Source organism: Eschrichtius robustus, chromosome 15 (assembly GCF_028021215.1).
Source record: "Eschrichtius robustus isolate mEscRob2 chromosome 15, mEscRob2.pri, whole genome shotgun sequence".
Lineage (NCBI taxonomy): Eukaryota > Metazoa > Chordata > Mammalia > Artiodactyla > Eschrichtiidae > Eschrichtius > Eschrichtius robustus.
In genome coordinates, this window is record NC_090838.1 from 84,133,834 (window position 1) to 84,157,755 (window position 23,922).

Sequence of the window (23,922 nt, forward strand, 5' to 3'; positions counted from 1 at the left end):
ATGCCCTGCCTGCCTCTCGGAGTCCGGCTGCGATGAGCCCCACCAAAGGCTGGGGCCTCTTGGCGCCTTGGAAAGTGTGAGGGCTTTGGCCGGCAGGTCTAGTTCTGCACCCGTGGAGCCAAGGAAAACAGGAGTCGACTCAGGGCTGTGGAGACTCTGGATTTGCTACCACAGTCGCTGAAAAGGTAGGAAATCCGACTCAGGAAACTTCATCTCACACCACAAAGAAGGCCCTTGAGAAATGTGTCTTAAGTGAGTAAATGATGTCAGATATTCCGTAGGTTCACGACTCAGAACAAACATACAACCTTCCCCCGGACCCCCATCAATCATCCTGAGGAGAGGCCAGAGGAAATCCAGCCGCCCACCCCCGGGCCTTGACAGCATGGAAGCCGTCACTGGGACAACCAGGAAAAGACCCAGAGTCTGTCAGTGCCCTACCCCCCAGGGGAAGGGGTCTGGGGGGCCCCCAGTAACCTCACAAGACAAACGGGACTTGCCCTCAGCAGCCCCTCCATCCCACCCCACCGCACTAACGGGGGGCTCCTGGAGGAGGGAGTACTAGTGTTCATGCCGGGAAAACGGAAGCCAGTGTTGGTTCATAGGCTGTACCCGGCGGGTCACAGGAGTGCGGGATATTGATGGTGGGAAGGCCGTGTGGGTTCGGGAGGGCATGTGTGGGACCTCTCCGTGCTTTCCATTCAGTGTTGCCGTGAACTGACAACTGCTCAAAAAAAAAAGTCTATTAAATTAAAAAAAAAAAAAAAAGGAACTACCTAGGGTCCACCTGGATAGGGAAAGGGAAGGGAGAAGCAGCTGATGCTGTGAAAGTGGTGCCTTTCGACAATTCTCTGGAGACGATATGCAGACGTGAGGGTTGCTGAGCCTGGAACGAAAAGGTCTGAGAGGAAATGGGTGCCACGCAGATGATGGGGGCAGACGGCTGACAGATGCCTTCTTCACACTCTCCCACCCTCCAGCCCCAGACAGAAGTGGAGGCAGGGGAAGGCCCGCGACTCAATCCACTGCAAACCCTGGCCAGGCAAGGGAGATCAGGGCGGGGAGAGGACCCCGGGGCCCGGGGTGGGGACTTGGGGACCCACCTGGGGGCGTGTCCGGGCCCGCTCTGCTCACAGAGCTCTGCAGCGCCACCAGCCGGCTCTTCATGTGACGGACGCCCTCAGCGAAGCGTGTCTCCTGGCCCTTCAGCAGCTGCTGCAGCTGGCGGATGGCCGAGAGGAGTTGCTGTTTGTTGGGACAGTTCTGGGGAGAGAGAGAAATCACCACCACCAGCAGTATGGGGGCTGCTTCAGTCCCATCCTCCTTCCGTGGGCTTCCAGAAGTCACCCGGCCCCTGGGCCCAAACACCCTGGAGAGTCACCGAGCACCAGGTAAAAGTGGCCCCATCAGGCGTCCCGACATCTGTCGGGTTAGGTCACCAAAAGGCGGCCTCAAGTGCACGTTAACGGAGGCCCAGTTCCCCCCTCAGCGAAAACAAAAGTCCCACTTTCAGAGCGCAGGGCCGAAGCGATGGCTCTAGTGATTGGGTGGTGGAACAGTTACCTGAACGCAATGTGCCTTGTATCAGCGGTCTTACCCCAAAGAACCCCCGCCCCACCCCCACCCCCCAATTCTTCACTTTAAGTTAATGCTCTGAAATCTGGGCCTCAGGGAACCTTTTTTTTCTTTCTCCCTTGGATTTTTTTTTTTTCTCCCTTGGGTATTTTTCACAGCAGATGGATGATAAAACATATAAAACAGGTAAAACAGGGATCCCCAATCGTTCTTTTTTTATATATATAAATTTATTTATTTATTAATTATTTTATTTTTGGCTGCATTGGGTCTTCGTTTCTGCGCGCGGGCTTTCTCTAGTTGCGGCGAGCGGGGGCTACTCTTCGTTGCGGTGCGTGGGCTTCTCATTGCGGTGGCTTCTCTCGTTGCGGAGCACGGGCTCTAGGCGCGTGGGCTTCAATAGTTGTGGCACACAGGCTCAGTAGTTGTGGCTCACGGGCTCTAGAGCGCAGGCTCAGTAGTTGTGGCGCATGGGCTTAGTTGCTCCCCGGCATGTGGGATCTTCCCGGACCAGGGCTCGAACCCATGTCCCCTGCACTGGCAAGCGGATTCTTAACCACTGCACCACCAGGGAAGCCCCCCAGTGGTTCTTATACTTTCAAAAATCTAACAGGGCAAATAAGAAAAAACTCAGTAGAGTTAAAGAAACATTCACTAGAAGTCAACACCGAGTTCTGACAATTTTTAAAAACCTTAAAAAATAGAAAAAGGAGGCTTGTGTTTATTCTGATAAAGACTAACTTAAAGCAATACCCAGCATCATGCTTAGTGATAAAAATCTGAAGGTTTCTGATGCTAATTGCCTTTAAGAGCCAGGAAATGAACAGGAGGAAAGGAGAGGTGAATACAGTGGGCAGTGATAGGACCATGGCCGTGGCTCACATGGGCGTTGTGTGTTACCTCAGCATAGCCTGGTCCAACCTGACTCATATGACCTGCACAGAACAAAGGAGAGCAGAATGGTGGTTTTCTCTAGGGATAGGCTTGCGGATCCCTTTTTATTTTATTTTTTCTACTTATTTTTTTTCTACAATGATTATTAGTTTTATAATTAGAAAAAAATGTCTAAAAGTCCGCAGGCGGCAGGCAGGCATGTGGCCTCTGCAGCCTGGGTGGCTTCCAGCTTCGCCAGTGGAGCACCGCCATGGCGGTGGAAACAGAGCTGCAGCCTCTCTCCCAGGGAGGCTGCCAGGCCGCTGCACCTTGGAGATCTCACCAAACAGATGACTCATTGGCCTGGTTCAATGGATGCTTTTGACAAAGCTGAATCCCCAGTTGCCCCTGGAGCTCGTTAAACCATGGGGGCTCCTTGGCCTCCACCCTAACCAGGGCCTGACGGCGCCTGGCCCCAAACGCAATTTCTGGGAAGGGAAGTTCTCTTTGTTTTCCTTCTTCTTCCCTTGTTGCGGCCCTTCCCACGCAGGTTCTGGGCACCTGGGCAGTGAGCTCCTGCAGTCCCCTACCTGCCCAGCACAGCACAGCCATCCACCCGGTCCTGATTTCCCACACCCATCTCCCTTCCCTTTATTTATTTAATTCTTTTTTAAAGATTCCTTTTTTTTTTTTTTTTTTTTTTGATGTGGACCATTTTTCAAGTCTTTATTGAATTTGTTACAATATTGCTTCTGTTTTATGTTTTGGTTTTTTTGGCCACGAGGCATGTGGGATCTTACCTCCCTGACCAGGAATTGAATCCGCAACCCCTGCATTGGAAGGTGAAGTCTTAACCACTGGACCGCCAGGGAAGTCCCCTCCCTTCCCTTGAAAAAAATAAAAAAGAGCCGCTTTCAGAGAGATGGCTTTGTGGCTCATGTGTGATTCACATTTCTGAAGTTCCTCATAGTTTACAAAGCTACTTCCTACTTCTAAGAAGACTACTGGCTCGCAGCAACCCTGGGTGAAGAAGGCCTGGGATTGTCTCTATTTCACAGTCAAGGTACAGAGGCTGAAAGTCAGGTGACTTGTCCCAAACCATGTGGCTCATGAGCGGTAGAGCCAGGCTGGGGGACTGCTGACTACCGCCCCAGTGCCCCCGCCAAGCGCTGCCTTATGCCCTAGGGCATTTCACAAATGCCCTTGTGTGGTGAATGGTCTTATTGATTAATCTGCACTAGGGACTGATAACTCTGCAACCCAAGCAAAATATCCCACAGGGGTGGGTTTCTAACTCCCGTCCAGACTTCAGGTTGGGGAGGAAGGGGAAGTGGGGACAGGAAGTGGAGAGGGGTGGAGGAGACAATCTCACACACTGAACCAGGCCAGCAGTTGCCTCCAGGGCGTGATAGCTGGGAGACGGCTGTCCCAGGGGACAGGGGAGGGCTAAGTTTTGAAGTAGGGGACAAGAGATCAATGCCAAGGCCTCTGCCAGGAACCTGGGGTTGGGGACATGGGGCTCCAGTCAGTACAGAAAGAAGGGCAGCGGGAGTGGAGCGAACGGGGCCTCTGGGCAGTCAAGTGAGTCGAACCCCAGTGCTCCTGGGTCCGGGCAAACTGTCTTCTGATTGCGGTGGCAATGCCCCCGAGCCCTCCTTACCCCTGCACCGTGGATGGCAGGCACCAGTGGCTTTTCCTCAAGGTGCTCGTTACAGGTGAGATGTGCTCATCTCTCCAATCACAGTGGAAAAACCTTCCAGATCAAGCACACTAAGGCCACATCCCGGCGGGGAAGGAGGGGGAAGGGTGGTGGGCGGACTTGCTGAGGGAAAGTCAGGAAATCTCCATCCTTGCCTCTGACCTCACTGGAGTGATTCTAACAGAACAAAGTGTTAGAAAATCCTTGTGAGCCCAGAAATAAACCCATGCATATATGGTCAATTAATTTATGACCAAGGAGCCAAGAATATACAATGGCAAAAGGACAGTCTCTTCAATAAATGGTGCTGGGAAAAACTAGACAGTAACAGGCAAAAGAACGAAACTAGACCTCTCTCTTAACATCATACAGAAATCCACTCAAATTAGATGGAAGACTTGAACATAAGACCTGAAACCATAAAACTCCTAGAAGAAAACACAGGCAGTAAGATCTTTGACTTCAGTCTTGGCAATGATTTTTTGGATTTGACACCAAGAGCAAAGGCAACAAAAGAGAAAATAAACAAGTGAAACTAAATCAAACTGAAAAGCTTCTACATAGCGAAGGAAACCATCAGCAAAATGAAAAGGCAACCTACAGAATGGGAGAAAATATTTGCAAGTCATCTGCAAAATATCTGATAAGGGGTTAATATCTAAAAATATACAAAGAACTCATACAACTCGATAACAAAAAATAAGAAACAAACAAACAAACAAAAATCTGATTTAAAAATGGGCAGAGGGGCTTCCCTGGTGGGGCAGTGGTTGAGAATCTGCCTGCCAATGCAGGGGACACGGGTTCGAGCCCTGGTCTGGGAAGATCCCACATGCCGCGGAGCAACTGGGCCCGTGAGCCACACTACTGAGCCTGCGCGTCTGGAGCCTGTGCTCCGCAACAAGAGGCCGCGATAGTGAGAGGCCCGCGCACCGCGATGAAGAGTGGCCCCCACTTGCCACAACTAGAGAAAGCCCTCGCACAGAAACGAAGACCCAACACAGCCCCCCCCCCAAAAAAAACCCATGTCAATTCATTAAATATTTAAAAAAAAAATGGGCAGAGGATCTGAATAGACATTTTTCGAAAGAAGATATTCCAAAGATGGCCAACAGGTACATGAAAAAATGCTCAACATCACTAATCATCAGAGAAATGCAAATCAAAACAACAGTAGGTATCATCTCACAACTGTTAGAATGGCTATTATAGAAAAGACAAGAAATAACAACTGTTGGTGAAGATGTGGAGAAAAGGGAACCCTCGTGCACTATTGGTAGGAATGTAAATTGGTGCAGATACTATGGAAAACAGATTGGAGTTTACTCAAGAAATTAAAAATAGAGCTACCATATGGTCTAGCAATTCCAAAGGAAACAAAATCATATCTCGAAAAGATATATGCACCCCCATGCTCATTGCAGTGTTATTTTCAATAGCTAAGACATGGAAACCACCTAAATGCCCACTGATGGGTGAATGCAAAAAGAAAATGTAGGAAAAGCCATAAAAAAGAATTAAATCCTGCCATTCATGACAACAGGATGGACCTCGAGGACATCATGCTAAGTGAAATAAGACAGAGAAAGATGAGTACTGTATGATCTCAGTTATATGTGGAGTCTGAAAAAAACCCCAACACATAGATACAGAGAACAGATTGGTGGTTGCCAGAGGCAGGGGGTGGGGGGGTTAGAGAAGTGGGTGAAGGGTGTCAAAAGGTCAAAACTTTTGGTTAGGGGCTTCTCTGGTGGCGCAGTGGTTAAGAATCCGCCTGCCAATGCAGGGGACACGGGTTCGAGCCCTGGTCCGGGAAGATCCCACATGCCACGGAGCAACTAAGCCCGTGTGCCACAACTACTGAGCCTGCACTCTAGAGCCAGCGAGCCACAACTACTGAGCCCGCGTGCCACAACTACTGAAGCCCGCGCTCCTAGAGCCCGTGCTCCACAACAAAGAGAAGCCACCGCAATGAGAAGCCCGTGCACCGCAATGAAGAGTAGCCCCCGCTCGCCACAACTAGAGAAAGCCCACGCACAGCAATGAAGACCCAACACAGCCAAAAATAAAAAAATAAAATAAATAAATGTATTAAAAAAACAAAAAACTTTCAGTTATAGGATAAATAAGTTCTGGGCATGTAATGTACAGCATGGCGACTATAATTAACAACAATATATTGCATATGTAAGAGTTGCTAAGAGAGTAGATTTTAAAAGTTCTCATCACGAGAAAAAAATTGCAACTGTGTGCGGTGATGAATGTTAACTAGACTTACTGTGGTGATCATTTCACAATATATACATAGAGCAAATCACTATGTTGTATACCTTGGACTAATACTATTACACATTTATATTATATTATACAATTATATCTCAATAAAACTCAGTGGGGGGGGGGAGACATAAAGTTTGCAAGGAAAAAAAAAAAGGAAGATCCTTGTCTTCTTGGCAAGGCAGCATGGCAGGGGCAGAGCCAGGGTGCCAGGGCAGTGGAAAGAATGACTGCCTCTCGACATGAGGTTTGATGGGTCTGTGCAGCAGCCGCTACTAACAGGGCAGTCCCTTGATCCCAAAGTGCTGGAAATGGAGTCCACAGGAGCCACGCTCAGAATCCATCACCTGCAGTGGACCTCAGCATATGCCTCAGAGGCATAACTGAGTTTATCTGCAGAGATGGATGACAGGCTAGAAAGCTTCGCACCAAGTCAAATGCTCAAGAGGTCTGCACCTTGGGGACATTAGGGGGCATCATGGGGACAAATCACGTCACAGGAGGGGGACTGAGAACCTAAGTGTTTCCCCTTTTCAAACTGAGAAAGCTTTATCGTTTTGCTTGATCATAAAAATAAAGCATGCTTCCTGCAAAACCATTCAAAACGCAGAAAAACACATCAGAACAAAGGACAAGTCCCATGACCGAAGACAACCACTGTTCATTTTTTGTGAGGTTTTAACTTTTGGATTAGATACGCATGCACACACACACACAAGCATCACCTTGCAGGTGCTGGACCAAGGGACGCAGGTCCTACGTTAGCTCTTTACTCTCCACTCTGGGTTGTGGCATCATTTCCACGTCAACGAGCAGAGCAAAAGTTGGACCCTGAGCTTCAATTTCACTTCTGATCCTCTGTGTTCTTTTCTGTCCAAGAAGGGGGTCTCCTTGCCTCCCTCCAGTTGTCTGCCCACTTCCCCTCCCACACCCGCCATCTGCGCTGGCCCAAGAGAAGCCACACATGGGAACGTATCATTTCCTTCTTTATAAACATAGCTCGTCAACGAGGTCGGCCCGAGGGGGCTGCGAGGGGCTGCGAGGGGCTGCGAGGGTCTCAGAGGCTGGGGGACAGGAAACAGGCTGGACCCTCAGGTGTCACCCATCTGAATTTCAGCCTGGCCCTGCCACGGTGAAAGCTGGCTTCCCATCTCAGGGTCCCAGACCCCAACTGTAAAAAGCAACCGCCCACTTGGGCAGGAAGGCTCACAAAGGCTATGACTGGGCAAAGGTCAAATCCAGGCAGTGGGGTCGGGGTGGGGGGGGAGGTGGGGGAAGGGCTGGGAAGAGGAGGGCTCCATACCAGGGGGAAGGAAGGCGTATCTCAGAGGAAGCTGCCAAACCAGGGCCCCCTCGCTAGTTGTGGCGAGCAGGGGCTACTCTTCCTTGCGGTGCTCGGCCTTTTCCTTGCAGTGGCTTCTCTTGTTGTGGAGCATGGGCTCTAGGCGCGTGGGCTTCAGTAGTAGTGGCACACGAGCTTCAGTAGTTGTGGCACGCAGTCTCAGTAGTTGTGGCTCGCGGGCTCTAGAGCGCAGGCTCAGTAGCTGTGGCTCACGGGCTTAGTTGCTCCGCGGCGTGTGGGATCTTCCCGGACCAGGGCTCGAACCTGTGTCCCCTGCATTGGCAGGCAGATTCTTAACCACTGCGCCCCCATGGAAGCCCCTTCCAGGACTCTCATTTTTAATATTTTTCTCAAAGAGAGACCCTCAAATGGTCTAAGTTTGCATCCTTTCAATACTTGGCTCCAAGCCTGGCTTATGCCATTGACAATAAATAATGAAAATTAGTTTCCATTTCTTAGAGTTAATAACGTATTTGTAACGGAACCAGGAAAAGACATGCAGTGAAACTCTTCCATCCTTGAGTAGGAAAAAGATCAAGATTTACCGCTTCTGGTGTCAAACTCTGCCTCAGAGGGCTGGGTGCTTCACTGAACTCAACACCAAGGGCAGTGCTTGCAGAGAAGACCAGAAGCAGAGAGACAAGTAGCAACAGCAGTCACCCCAGCCAGCTCTTCCTGAGCTGGGATGGAGGTGGCAGAGGTGGTTCTAGAACACACCTGCCAGTGCCGAGAGCCAGGCGGGAGGGGGCTGAGTCAGGCTCTTGGGAGCAAGGAGGTCACAGACCTATCCTCCATCCAACCCACCACACCTCCAGGGAAAGTCTTGTCCATCTTCTCTCCAGCCCATTCTCTCACATGGATCTAATGGAGACGCCTCAGAGCTTACAACACCCCTCTTCCGGGGAGGCTGAATAGCTCCCGAGGCCCCACCTGCTGGCCCAGGGGTGGACACAGACAAAGACGATGTGTGTCCCCCAGCTCACCCCATCCCCGTGCCAGAACTCGGTAGGCGGACCTTCCCACCCCATCCAGGCCTCCTTGCCGTCTGGGCTCAGTCTACAAATGAAGCCCAGCTCTCAAAGCCCTGAAGGGCCCAGGCATGGGGGGGCACAAGGATGGGGGGTCCTTGAGGCGCCATTCTCACGTGACCTGGCTCGATGGTCATCCTGACAACGACAGTCTTGGCACAGTGACTACTTCTGAGCGCCATCTCAAGGACAATAGAGCCCCAGACCCCTCCAGGCAGCCACGGATGACCCCTTGGACCTCGGAGGGGCCATCTCACGCTGGTTTCTTCTAAGCCACAGCTATGTGTCATGTCAGCATGTTATTAATGGGAACACAGATGTTTTGATGCCTTTAGATCTATGAAAGGACGGAGCACACTTGCCAAGTGTGTGCCTGCTAGCCAAGGCTCGAGGCCCTCTGCATCTGAGTCATGTAGAATTTGCACATGATTTTTTTTCTCTGGAAGTTTTTTGTTTTGTTTTTTTAATTTTAGACCAAATCAGAAGCAGGTTATAACTCCTCAGCTTCTCTCATCCCAGTGACCTTGACCCAGCACCCACACAGAAGAGTAAAGGAAGGACACTTCTGGGGTAAGTGAGGGAATTTTGTTTGGGGAGGTGCCCAAGGCCCTTGTCTTAGGGTTCTCCAGAGAAACAGAACCAAGAAGAACCAATTGTATCTGTACACACCCTGTAGCGAGAGGGAGAAGGAGAGAGATTTATTTTAAGGAATTGGCTCATGCAAAGTGTGGGCTGGAGACCCAGGGAAGAGTTGGCACTGTAGCTCCAAAGGCCGTCTGGAGGCATAAAGCCCTCCTTCTCTGGGGACCTCAGTCTTTGGGATGAAGCCCACCCACATTATGGACGGCAACCTGCTTTACTCAAAGTCTACCATTTAATGCTAATCAAGTCTAAAAAAATACCTTCACAGAGACTTCCCTGACAACCCAGTGGTTAAGACTCCATGCTTCCACTGCAGGGGGCGCAGGTTCGATCCCTGGTCAGGGAACTAAGATCCTGCATGCCGCACCGTGCGACCGAAAGAAAAAAAAAAAACCTTCACAGCAACATCGAGACTGGTGTTTCACTAAATATCTGGTCTAGCCAAGTGGACAAATAAAATTAGCTATCACAACCCTCCAGCAGAGTCTCCCTTTGTGTACTCAGGGCATTTTGGGTTCTTACGAGGCCGGCTGCCCAAAATTCTATATTTGTGCCCCAACCCAATTCTTGTCTACTTTTTGAAATGGCCACGGGAGCGATGACAACAGTGGGAGCCAAGAGGCAGCACTACCACCACACCGCACACAAGCGAACTCGTTAGATGCTCACGGCAGCCCCGGGATATGGGCACCATTATTACACCCACTTCACAGGCAAGGAAGCCAAGTAGTCACTTGGCCATGGTGACGCATCCAGGATTGAAATCCCAGCAGCCTCCTCCAGACCCTGATGTGACACTTCAGAGAGGGGTCCACGGAGAACCCCCAGGAGCCCTCCTCTGTCCATCTCCCGACTCCTCTCCTTTTCTAGCACCCCCTTGACGGCCACCTCTGGTCACCTCTCTCCTGGCCCCTTTGCATGCCTGAGGGCAGAGAACAAGTTGTAGACAACTTGGAATCCTCATCACTGAGGACAGGACCTGAGTGCACACGAGATGCTCATTTGAGCAAACCAACAAAACAGATGAATGAGGAGCGAAGGAAGATGTAAGTGTGAGCCCAGGGCAGTCTTCCTCATCTTACTCCCCAAATCCACCATATTCTTTCACCTGCCTGCTGCCCAGCCAAGCTTCCAGTGGCCACATTCACCTGCAGACTTGGTTGTGCCTTTAACTGCATCACTTTACCTCCAGCAAATATCTCCCCTAACGCCCAGCCCAGTGGGGAGCTCCGTTCACACACACACACACATACACAATACACATATACACATACCACATAAACATACACACACATACACACATACATATACACCATACACACACATACACAATACACATATACACATACCACATAAACATACACACACATACACACATACATATACACCATACACACACACATACACAATACACATATACACACACATACCACATACACAATACACATATACATACCACATACACATATACACATAGATACACACACACACACACACACACACACACACACACACACACATATAAAACCAGCCACTATCCCCTGTGGAGCCCCCTGGTACTGGGCCTTCCCCTCACCTCTCTCCATAACTTGAGGACTTCCTGGCTGCAGAAATGGGGCATGTTTTGCTTACTTCCTTTTGGGACTTGACCCAATATGAGTAGAGAAGGAGAGAGGAAGTTGAGAAAATAAAGAGGAAAAGAAGAGGAAAAAGAAACTTAGTATATTGCACCTTCTCCTCACTTATTCATTTTTTGTTTGATTTTTCTTCTTTTTTATATTACATTTTTTATTGTGGTATAATTGACATACAACATTCTGTTAGTTTCACATGTACAACAGAATGGTTCCATAATTCATTCATTTATTCATTATTCCACAAATATTCACTAAGCATCCTACTTCTTGCCAGGCACTGACGTAAGAAACGGAGCCATCATTATCTCATTTAGTCCTCCTTGCAGCCCCCCTAGGCAGGCATGGTTATCCCCATTTCACAGCTAGAGAAACTGAGGCTCAGGGCGTCCGGTTGGTCAATGGCAAGGCTACCTTACCAGTCACATTGTGCCCAGTCCACCCACTGGGAAAGTACGTTCTTCTTCTCTCTTCAGCCCGAGGGAACCAGGACGAGGGGCTCAGAGGCCCCAGTTTGCTAGCCGACCCTCTCAGTCCCCCCACCGTCCCCCCCAACACACACGCACGGACCCTTTGGGGAACCTCAGCCCACGTGTGTGCACATTCACACATGACCCAAGATTTCTGCGACTTGTGAAAGTGGACATCTGGATCTGACCGGGTCTCCTGGGGCTGACGCCAAGGAGGCGGAGGGCGCTGGGGGGCCTGGTCCTGGCGGGCAGCGTGGGCAGAATGAAGGGGACTGATGAGGTGAGTGCGGTGGGCGTGGCCATGCGTGAGAGGTGGAGCCTTAGAGTCCTTATTCTTAAAGTGACTCACCTGGATGGTTGTTAAGGCTGAATGACATACGTGGTGCGCTTTCTGATCTTCCTACCTTCGCTAGCGAAAAATCCCAAGCGTTTCTCCGTGAGCAGGCAACGGTGCGACAGAAACTATCCTGCCCTGTACCTGCACCTGCGTCCCACCTGCTCTCCCTGCATCCTCCTGGGCCCTCCTGCAATCTAAGCTTCCCAAAAGACAGAGGTCAGAACCCCGACATGGGACTCACTGGGCTAAAATCAGGGTAAGATTCTCAGGTTTCTGGAATAAGAACATAGATATCTTTGGGCAGAGGCCATTATTCTGCTTACAGAGCCGTATGTGATCAAGCCCTGCCACCTCCAACTGTGTCCAGATCAGGCACCTTCTGTGTCCCAACATTCAGACCTCCTCTGTGTTTCTCCACACACCTCAGCAAGCTTACTTCTACCTCAGGGCCTTTGCACTGGCTGTTTCCTCTGCCCAGATTCTGCCCCTGGTCCTTGAAAGCCAGGCTCCTGTCTTTCCATTTTCCCTTAGAAGCCCCCTTCTCAAAGAGCCCTTACCTGCCTACTGAGTATAGAGCAGCCTCCTGGCCACCCTCCAACACAAGACCCCATTTCCACGGTCTGCCTCCAGATACTTTCAGGTTTGTCTTGTTTTTCTCTGCCTGCTTGGTGAGCCACGTGACAACAGGGTCTGTGTCCAGCTCATCGTTCTCTCCCCTAACACGTACTGAGCCCTCATGTTGGACCTGTTCTTTGAATGTCACTCATTTTCTCCTTCCGACAACCCCATGAGACAGGCATCTCAGAGGAGGAGGCTGACTCACAAGAGGCAGGAACTTGCCCCAGGTCACTCAGCCGGGAAGCATGGGAGCCAGAACACACATCAGGCGCTCAGGGTCTTATCCACTGGCTACACTGCCTCGGGCCCTGCTGCCTTGCCAGACCCAGAAGATCACCCGGCAGGAAAGGCTCTCAGGACATAGTTGTAGAATGAGCACATTACCTTACTGGTTAGGTTCCTTCTGGGAAGGTAAAATCTTGAATTACGCAATCAGAGAAGGCGCTGGGAGGTGATACTGACAAGTTTGTATGTTTTTCACACCACAGTGTAAATGACTGATGGTGTCTGATGCTTCTCTGGAAGAAGCTTTTCTTTTTGTCTTTTTTTAGCCTACAGACACCCGTGGCGCTTTCCCTTTCTTCAAATCAGCCAAGAGTCATCTGATTCTCTCGGCTCCCTGGGCCGTGCACCCAGTGACCGATCACACTCTGCCCCCAACCCCTCCTGCAGAGATGGGAAATCCAGGCTAGGAGAGCAGAGGGAAGGGCATCTCCTGAGCTGGCAGTGCGCCACTTCTGTTGAGGGTCTAGAGGTAACCTAATCCCCGGCATAAAGAGAAATGTCTGAGTCAGGAGCCAACCAGATGACAGCAGTGAGGTCAGGGGGCAGCCTAGGGTCTCCTGAGTCCCTGGAGTTGCCATCCCACCCCCACCCCTCCAGTCTTTGATGTGAATGATGTCACGTCTCAGTCTTACCTGGAAACCCAGCCCCAAGATGAGCTCCCTGGGCTTTGCTTCCCATTTAAGCTGCTTCCCTCTGGAGAGTCTGGCGCCCAGACTGCCAGAGGGACACACGTTTTCCCGCATACAGGGAAAATCGATGGTTACTTCCTCGAGATATAGATTTACTTACTGAAATGGGTAGGTTTGGGTCCTGTCAAATTGTAGGTGCCTATTGTTTTCTTAAATGAAGATGTCTGTGACATCCTTATTTTAGGTTCCAGGCAACTCCAGAGAAGCAGGGAAGACTCAGGCGGAGGGTTTGAAAGGACACAGAAAGTTCTACCCACTCAGGGAGTCTGCCCCATTGTCCCCAGGGCCCCAGGGCTGCACAAGCCTTGGGAAAGTTGGTAGAAGCATGGCAGCCCACCATTGCCCCTATAGATCAGGGGCACCGTCGGGCCTCTGTCAACAGTCAGGGGATGGACACTCCTCCTGGGGCAGCTGGCTGGGAGGCAGGTCGAGGTGGGTGCATGGAGGAAGGGCCCGTGCCCAGATGGTGGGGTGAGCAGCTCCGCAGGCATCTGGCTTGGTCTGCCTGGAATCAAGTCCAGGGTCAGACAGGATCCTCCAGGGGGAGCAGGCCTGGGAGGGCATCGGTTCCTGCCTGAAAGACTCCAGGCCAACCCGAGAACCCAGGGCACTGCCTTCTTCCCCAGCTGTTCACATCCGGTTCACACCCTCAGCACTTGCTGCCCAACGCCCCCGGGGGCCAGAAACTGCCCCACGGAGCAAAGGGGTCTCCACTCTTCTCTGTAATCAGGGCCGTCCTTGACAGGACTTGGAAAGAGTCCCCCTCCTGAAGGTGCCAGGGGAAGGTGGAGGCTGCTGGAGAAAGTGGAAGATGCCAGGACAGCCTCTGGGTCACCCATCCTCACCCTGACCCCACCCATTCATCTGAACACCGTCTCTGGGGGGAGTAAAGCCCTGGATCACTACTGATGAAGGTTTGCAGAATGGCAATCTCTTCCTCCCCACACCCACACCATCTGCAAGGAGGCTCTGCCAGTCTTCCCATCCAGAGGGAGGTCTGTTTTCCCATCTCCGGATATGGGCGGGTCTTGTGACTTGCTTTGGCCAACAGAATGCACTGGAAGCGATATACCAGTTCCAAGGCTGGCTCTGGATTAACCACATTGTCTAGTTTCTGTATGTGATGTTTTGACATCTGGGGCCACGCTGACTTGGCACAGACTGCCCTTCTGTGGCAGGGCCAGCAAATTCCTAGAGGCAGCAAACAACACAACACCCTTCCTGCCCGTGCCCAGCACACCTTTGGTAGCAAACCAACAGAACCAGAGCCCATCCGCCTGCTTATCTGGCTCCGAAGCTTGTGAGACACTAACACCTGTCCAGTCCCCGCCAACAAACCTGGGCTTCAGCATCAGACAACTAGGGGCAGCCCTATACCGCCATCCTGCTACAATTATTCCAACTAGCCAGTCTTAACCCGGTTAGTCCCCTTAACCTGTCTCACCCATTTCTTCCCTCAAAACCCCCAGTAAAGGCTTTCCAGAAGTTTCTCTCCCTCTCTCTCTGCCTGCTGTTCTCTCTGTAGCCCAACTTGGTATGACATGCTCCCTCCTCGAGAGAACTGTAAGTAACACACGATCTTTTCCGGCAGTATCTCCTGATCTGTTGGCCTCACCACACTTGGAGGAAGCCAAAATCCCAGCTTCATTTTAGAACCGCGTCTCAAGAAGTCTTGGGCATTCTGCTAGCCCTGGCCCTTGACCACTTTCTACCATGTGAAAAACCCAGGCTAGCCTGCTGGAGGATGAGAGGTTGCATGGAGCAGAGCCACCCTGGACCAACCAGCCCCAGCTAACCTGGCAGCCGTCCACAGATGAAGAGGAGCCCAGACCCGAACAGCGGAGCCTGGAGCCAGTGAGCAGAAGAATCCAGCTGAGCCCAGCTCAAACTGCCACCCTGATCGGCCAACTCCAGGTCTAGAGCAGCCCTTTCAAAACCGAATGCAGGGTCCTTGTCTGTTTTGTTCCCGGCCTGGGCCATGGCAGTCACCAAATACTTGTTTTATGAAATGCCCCATTTTCAATATGGATGATTCACATGTCCCCGTAGCTTCCGCTCACCCCCGTGTATTCTTATAATACAGGCGCTGGTGTATAAAACCCTGCTGCAGGGTAGCAAATACTCCTGGTGCTGCGAGCACGGCAGATACCTTTAATCAAGCATGGTGGCCTTTTGTGCTGAGTTCTGAAGTAAACATCAATCCATCTCAACCTGGAGTCCAGCCAATCCAACGCAACTGGCAGTAGAATTGACATTGATAAGCTGACCATACTACACCGGGAAGGAACATACTTGGGTTTTCATATTTCCACCCTTCTTCATCTCATTTGTTCTCAGACCAGGGAATAGGTCTCAAACCCTCCCCACCTCCTTCCCTCCCGACTCAGTCAGTGGGGGACACTGGATGGGGGCATTATCCCCCCTCTCGCTCCTTCCTCTGGCTTTGCTCCCAACATGAGGATTCAGCTGCCGCTCCCTCAGGCACATCAGACTCCCCAGCGTGGGGATAATGGTGCTACCGTTGGCTGCTTTCAAGTTTCAGGGTAGAAAAATGGTAACATCCACAATAGGAAAGTGATTTGGGAAGGCCTAAGGATCGCGGATTAAAACATCATTTTCCTGAGAATGTGTTCAAAAAAACAAGGGAATAAGCCAAGAAAGAGGAAGACATATGATCTAGAAAACATAAACTCCAGCTCAGGCCAAAGTCCCTGGGTAGCCACAGGGCCATGAGCCCGGAGAAGGTCAGCAGAACTGGAATCCAGGGGGAAAGCAGCCCGACAGAATATGGACTAGGGAAGAGATTATTGGAAACAACTGTGCTTATGTAGAGGACGAACCAGGCAAAAGAGAAAAATCTTGAGGAAAACCAAAGAGTTACACAAGAAAGGAAATTAATCATAGTAGACTACTTGGCTCTGCAGCGAACAATGGAACAAAGTACTCATCTGTCGTTACAGGAGATCAATTGTTTAGAAATGGGGAGTAATTTCCAGGGCATTTAAAAACAGTTGCCTCAAGAGAGAGTGAGGACTGTGGAACAATTTCTTGAAAGCCACGAGCTACCAAAAGTCACCCAAAGGAAAAAGGCTACCCTAAGTAGTGCTGTATCTGTCAGAGAAATTGAATTCAGAGTTAAAAACCTTCCAGAAAAGAAATCTCCAAGCCCACATGGTTTCATTGGTCAATTCTACCAAAACATTATACGAGGAACTGACACCACCTCTACACAGTTTCTTCCAGAAAACAGAAGAGAAGGGGACAGCTCACAACTCATTTTAGGAAGCTAGCATTACCCTGGTAACAAAACCAGGTAAAGACAGTAGAAGAAATCCATAGATGAGGGATAGCAAACTGTGTCTGTAGAAAGAGGGCCAGAGAGTCAAATTTTTCAACTTTGCAGCCCATAGGGTCTCTGTTGCAACTGCTCACCTCCGCAATTGCAGTGCAAAAAGCAGGTATGGATGACGTGTAAGTAATCAGTGTGGACAGATTTGACCAGCAGTGTACTAGATGTGGCTCATGGACCATAGTTTGCTGACCCCTGCTATACACCAATATCCCTCATGAACAAGATAACAAGAATTCTCACAAAATATTAGCAAGTAGAATCCAGAAATATAGACGATGTATACGATGCCATAATCAATTAGGGTTTATCTGGGAATGCAAGGCTGGTTTCAAAATTAGAAAATCAATCACACAGCATTGTAAATCAACTGTACTTCAATTTAAAAAAATTAAAAATAAATTTAGAAATTCAGTCAAAGTCATCCAATTTAATAACAGACTGAAGAAAAACCACAGGATCATATCAATGGAAGCAGAAAAAGCATGTGATAAAATTCAACATCCATTCATAATGAATACTCTATCAAACTATGGCTAGAAGAGAACCTTAACCTGACAAATGGCATCTGCAAAAACCCACAGCCTAGCATCCCACTTAATATTAAAAAACTGAATGCATTCTTCCCAAGTTCTAGAACAAGGCAAGAATGTCCACTCTCTTACTCAGCACAGTACTGGAAGTTTAAATACGTGTAATAAGGCTAAATAAATAAATAAATGGCGCATGGATTAGAAAGGAAGAAATAAAATTGCCCCTATTCACAGATAACATGATTGTTTATGTAAAAAAGTCTGAGGGAATCTACACACAAAAAAATGCCCTATAACTAATAAGTGAGTTCCACAAAGTCACAGGACACCATGTCAACACAGAAAAGCCCACTGAATTTCCATATACAAGGACTATAGCATTGGAAATGAAAAAATTTAAAACCTAATACCACTTAAAATAGCTCCAAAAATGAAATACTTAGATATAAATCTAACAAAACATGTTTATGTTGGTAACTAAAAAATGCTGATGAGAGAAATCAAGGAAGATCTAAATAAATGGAAAGACATATTGTTTTCACAGACTGGAAGACTCAATATTGTTAAGATGCCAATTCACCCCTAATCGATCAATAGGTTTAGGCAGTTCCAATCAAAATTCCAGTGGAATTTTGTAGATAGAGACAAGCCGATTCTAAAATCTTAATGGAAATACAAGCTATAATAACTGCAACAATTTTGAAAAAGAATAATAAAGTCTTAAAATCTATCCAATTTTAAGTCTTATATAAAATTACAGTAACGGGACTTCCCTGGTGGTGTAGTGGTTAAGAATCCGCCTGCCAATGCAGGGGACAGGGGTTCGATCCCTGGTCTGGGAAGATCCCACATGCCTCTGGAGCAACTAAGCCCGTGTGCCACAACTGCTGAGTCTGCGCTCTAGAGCCCGCAAACCACAACTACTGAGCCTGCGCACCACAACTACTGAAGTCCATGTGCCTAGAGCTCGTGCTCCGCAACGAGAGGCCACCGCAATGAGAAGCCCGTGCACGGCAACAAAGAGTAGACGCCAGCTCGCCCCAACTAGAGAAAGCCCGTGCGCAACGAAGACCCAATGCAGCCAAATAAATAAAATTACAGTAATCAAGATAGTGTGTTACTGGCAGAAATAAACCCATATGATGCACTGATTTTTGACAAAGTTGCTAAGACAATTCAATGGCAATTCAACAGTCTTTTCAACAACTGCTGTTGGAACAACTGGAAATCTACATGCAAAGTATTTATCTCAACATAAACCTCACACTTTACACAAAAATTAACTCAAAATAAATTACAGATCAAAATGTAAAAATGCAAAACTACAAACATTTTAGAAGAAAACATACAAGAAAATTTTCATGATCTGGGGTCAAAGAGTTCTTAGACTTGACACCAAAACCACGATCGATAAAAATAAAAAATCGATCAATTGGACTTCATCAAAATTTTAAATCTTTGCTCTGGGAAAGACACTGTTTAGACAAGCGGCAGTGAATGAAATAATGCCATTTGCAGCAACATGGATGGACCTGGAGATTATCATATGGAGTGAAGTAAGTCAGACAGAGAAAGACATATATCATATGACATCACTTACGTGGAATCTAAAAAAAAAATGATACAAATGAACTTATTTACAAAACAGAAATAGACTCACAGGCTTAGAAAACAAATTTATGGTTACCAAAGGGGAAAGGTGGGGTGGGGAGAGGAATAAATTACAAGTTTGGGATTAACATATACACACTACTATATATAAAATAGATAATCAACAAGGATCTACTGTATAGCACAGGGAACTATACTCAATACTCTGTAATAACCTATATGGGAAAAGAATCTGAAAAAGAATAGATATATGAATATGTATAACTAACTCACTTTGCTGTACACCTGAAACTAACACAACATTGTAAATCAACTATACTCCAATATAAAATTTAAAAAAATTTTTAAAAGACAAGCTGCAGGGCTTTCCTGGTGGCGCAGTGGTTGAGAATCTGCCTGCCAGTGCAGGGGACGCGGGTTCGAGCCCTGGTCTGGGAGGATCCCACATGCCGCGGAGCAACTAGGCCCGTGAGCCACAATCACTGAGCCTGCGCGTCTGGAGCCTGTGCTCCACAACAAGAGAGGCCGCGATAGTGAGAGGCCCGCACACCGCAATGAAGAGTGGCCCCCGCTTGCCACAACTAGAGAAAGCCCTCGCACAGAAACGAAGACTCAACACAGCCATAAATAAATAAATTAATTAATTAAAAAAAAAAGACAAGCTGCAGATAGGGAGAAAATATTGGCAATTCACACATCTGATAAAGGATTTCTATTTAGACTGTATAAAGAATACTCAAAACTTAACAATAAGAAAACAAACCACCCATTTGGAAAATGGGCAGAGGGCCTGAACAGACACTTCACCCAGTAAACTATTCAAATGGCAAATAAGCACGTGAAAAGATGTCAATATTATCAGTTATTAGAGAAATGGAAATTAAAAGCACAATGAGATACCATTCTATATCTATTAGAGTGACTTAGAAACAAACAAACAAACCTGATAATATTAAGTGCTGGTGAGGATGCAGGGCAACTGGGTCTTTTATGTATTGCTGGTGGGAATGCAAAATGATAACAACTGATATGGAATACAGTTTGGCTGCTTCTTACAAAGTTAAAGATACACTTACCATATAACCCAGCAATCCCACTCCTAGATATTTACCCAAGAGAAATGAGTGTTTACATTCACACAAAAGCTGTATGGGAATGTTTATGGCAGCTCTAGTCATAATCACCAAAAACTGGAACTGATACCATGGGTGTCATTCAGTTCAATGGCTGAATTGATTTAAAAAAAGCTGTGATATGTCCACATAATGGAATACTACCCAGCAATAGGAAGGAACTGTGCATCCCCAGAACAACATGGAAGAATCTTAAATGCTTTATGCTAAGTTAAAGAAGTCAGAGTCAAAAGTCCATGTACTTTTTGCTTCCATTTATATGACATTGTGAAGATGAAAAAACTATAATGATGAAGAACGGATCAGTGTGGCCAGGGGCTGGGGTGGCCAGAGGGTGTGACTACATAGGGCATGATGATGTCATTTTGGGGTGGTGGAACTGTTCTGTCTCCTGACTGTGGTGGTGAGTACCACATATAGAACATAGTTCTATGGTTAAAATCACGGAAATGTACACCAAAAACATTTCTTTCCCATTAAACTGTAAAAAGCAATGTATCAACTGGGAGTGGACAACCAAAAGAATGAATCTCTAATGGTGGAATCTGGAACCCTGTGACATGTGATCACAAGGAGAGGTTTTGGAGAAGGGGAAACGTTCTGAAATGCCATAGCCCCCCCTCCCCACAGGCAACGAGGAGGCCGAGAGCCATTGTGGGGGAAGAGGGTGAGGCGTGGGGTGTGTTAAATGTTCTCCCTTTCTTGTCTCCCCAGCAAGGCTGTTTCTCTTCCTGGGGGAAGGCCACAGAGTGGGCAGTAGTGTTGGGAAAGGGCCCCCACTTACGGGATCCCCACATTGCTCAATCTCCCCTCCTTCCCCAGGACCACTGGCTCTCCAACAGCAGGTCACAGAAATCTTGCAAAGTGACCCAGGACAGATGTGCTGAAAAGTCAGACAAGGATTAGGGGTGAGATTCCCCCGACTACATAGGACTTTGGGTGAAGGACAGTTTCACTAGAACTTTTACGGCTTAGGGATGCACCTACCTGTGCTTCTGGCTTTGAGCTCTGGGCCTCAGGTTCTGTTACGTAATCTGCAAAGTGGGTGGGACACCCCACTGTTCTGTTGGGTGGGTTGATTGTGGCCCTAGACTAGGCTTCTGCTGCCTGGTGGCTGAGTGACTTCCTGCAGTGGCAACTCACCGCATTCTGCACTCACACGGGCCCGTGTTTGGTCTGAACTGAGTTCTCCCTGCCTGGAACCCCTTCCTGCGCCCCAAGGGCTTCTAGGTGGCCACGGATGTGCCTGTCAGGTATTCAGTCCATGGGTTGAGAGTCTGCAGGGAAGGGAAAAGGCTTAGAGACCAAGGAGAGAGATTAAATTTACTCCACTCCTTCCTGGTCATGTGAACTTGAGTAAGTCAGAATCTCCCTGGGTCTCAGCTCCCTCATCTGCAAAATGGGGATGACAATAGTTCCCGACTCACAGCGCTGCTCTGAGGATAAAGAGCCTGGAAGATGCTTAGCAAAGAATCCAGCACTCATCACTCAGCGAGCTTTCTTTCCGTCTGCCATTACTATTATTGTTATGGACGGTATTCTTGGGGTAGCTGCCCCACAGCCCACGGGACACGCCGTCACAGAGGGAGGGGTCTCCAATTTCCAGAGCCAGTCTGGTGATAGCTGGCTCTGAATTGAGCAATTCCAGTCTCACCTTTGGAAGATGCATTTTTATCTGCATTCTTATCTTAATTTTAACCATGAGTTTTTACTGCTTAATGTAAAAGTGAATCTGGTCAAGCACATAAGTCCAGTGGGACTCCAACAGACACAAACGTCAGGGAGAGAAAAATTAAACGGCAAGCTGCCTGCAAGTGTGGGAAAGAAATGCAGTCCCAAATCTAAGATCCCCTAGGCTCAGGTGAGGCTGCTTCAGAAACCTCCCACCTGTCTCTGCCTGGGAAACGCGGCGAACTGCTAAGAAAGTTCTGAGCCTTTAAAAGTTGGTGGTGGGGCTTCCCTGCTGGCGCAGTGATTAAGAATCCGCCTGCCAATGCAGGGGACACGCGTTCGAGCCCTGGTCCGGGACGATCCCACATGCCGCGGGAGCAACTAAGCCCGTGCGCCACAACTTACTGAGCCTGCGCTCTAGAGCCCGTGAGCCACAACTACTGAGCCCACCGCCGCATCTACTGAAGCCCGTGCGCCTAGAGCCGGTGCTCCACAACAAGAGAAGCCACCGCAATGAGAAGCCCGCGCACCGCAACGAAGAGTAGCCCCCGCTCGCCACAACTAGAGAAAGCCCGTGCGCAGCAACGAAGACCCAACGCAGCCAAAAATAAAATAAATAAATAAATTTAAAAGTTGGTGGTGGTAAGAATGATATTTCAGTTAGAAATTTAAATGTTGGAAGTTGGAGGGGAGGGGACAACCTCTACCCCTAACTGGGTGAGCAGGGAGCTCTTCTGGAGACCTGAGGAAGACCAGTGTCTCATAAATCCCAGGGCAATCTTTCTGCAACGCTCGGTTCTCACGCGGAGCCCTCTCTCTCCCTCCCCCCAGCGGACCGAGGCTTTCGCACAAACTGCTCGGCTAGACCAGCCCGGGTTCTCCCAGACGCCCGGCCCGCGATGCATCCGATGACAGATGGGGGGGATCTCACGCTTCTCTCTGAAAACTGAACCCCAGCTCCAGCCTCGCTCCAAGCCCCCAGGCCGAGCATTCCGGTGGAATGTGGCGAGCCCAGGTCCTCCGGCCTTGGCGTGGCCTCCCCTGCAAGCGGGACAGCGGAGCGGCGGGAGGGACACTGACCTGGGAAGCCCGCGGTTCGGGGCAGGCGAGGAAAAGCAGCAGGAGGAAGAGCGCGCGGGGACAGTTGGGCACCATCTTGCCAATCGGAACCTTTCTGCTTGGGAAGGGGAAATAACTTTGTCTGCCTTCCCTGCCGAGGTTGTCCCAAGCCGATGCCGCAGCCGCCCCTGCGGGGAGCGGGGCTCCGCGCGGCCCCGAGCGGCTCGGGCAGGGAGGGAGGCGGGAGCCCCGGAGCGCAGCCGGGCCCGCCGCGCTCGGGAGGCGCAGTCCCGGGTCCAGGTGCGCCGCGCGCCGACCTGCAGCCGCAGCGGCCAGGAGCGTCCGCAGCCGCGCGCACGAGACAATCGCTGCGAGGCGGGGAGGCGCCAGCCCCTTGGCCAAGGCCGAGGAGGAGGGGCTGCCCGGCTAGGAATGCGCCTGGGAGCGCGCCCAACCCGCGCGGCTCCCCGAGGAGGCCGGGCGCGACGCCGAGGACGAGCGCGGGCATCCTCAGCGCCCTCGCGGGGGAGGCGGCCGAGGCGGCGCGCACGTGCGTGCGGGAGCCCGGGAGCCCACCCCGCGCCGGGCCGCTGCTGACCCGCCCCTTTCCCGGCTGGAGACACTGAGGCGGACATCACCCAGCCGAAAGTGGAGCTTCAAACCCAGGTGCGTCCAACTTCAGAGCTCACGTGAGGACATCTTCCTCCGCGGCCTTCGGAAGACAGGACTAGAATGGCCAGGAGATGGGCTTCATGAACTTAGACCCAGTTCTCCACCCGAGTAGACTAGTGTCTTTTTCAACAATGCTCTCAGGGTACAAGAACACACACGCACGGTGACTCAGAATCGACAGCCCTCCTCATTTGCTGTCCTCCACTCCCCAAACGGAAGGAGAAACTCAGTTTGGTCTGGAGGCCGGGTTATGGGAACACTGGATGCTTTGCTGAGGTCGGGTGGGAAATGCCGCTGGGAAGGGCAGACATGAGCAGTCTCAGTCGTTGCATCCAGGGGCTGAGGGAGGAACCAGATGGCCTCAGCCCCAAGCTCCTGGAAAACATTATTTAAGTTCTTACTGGAAGAATGTTTTCAGAAGGCAA

The 23,922-nt window shown here is 49.7% G+C and overlaps 1 protein-coding gene across 1 annotated transcript in view; it reads right to left on the minus strand.

Annotated features, from left to right (window-relative positions):
• FBLN7 (fibulin 7) overlaps positions 1–23,333 on the minus strand; it is a 50,297-nt gene extending 26,964 nt beyond the window's left edge. Inside the window, 3 exon segments of the mRNA XM_068565072.1 lie at positions 1,104–1,263; positions 22,847–22,972; positions 22,974–23,333. Coding sequence (XP_068421173.1) covers positions 1,104–1,263; positions 22,847–22,972; positions 22,974–23,333 — 646 coding nt within the window.
• Positions 23,334–23,922: the final 589 nt, after the last annotated feature.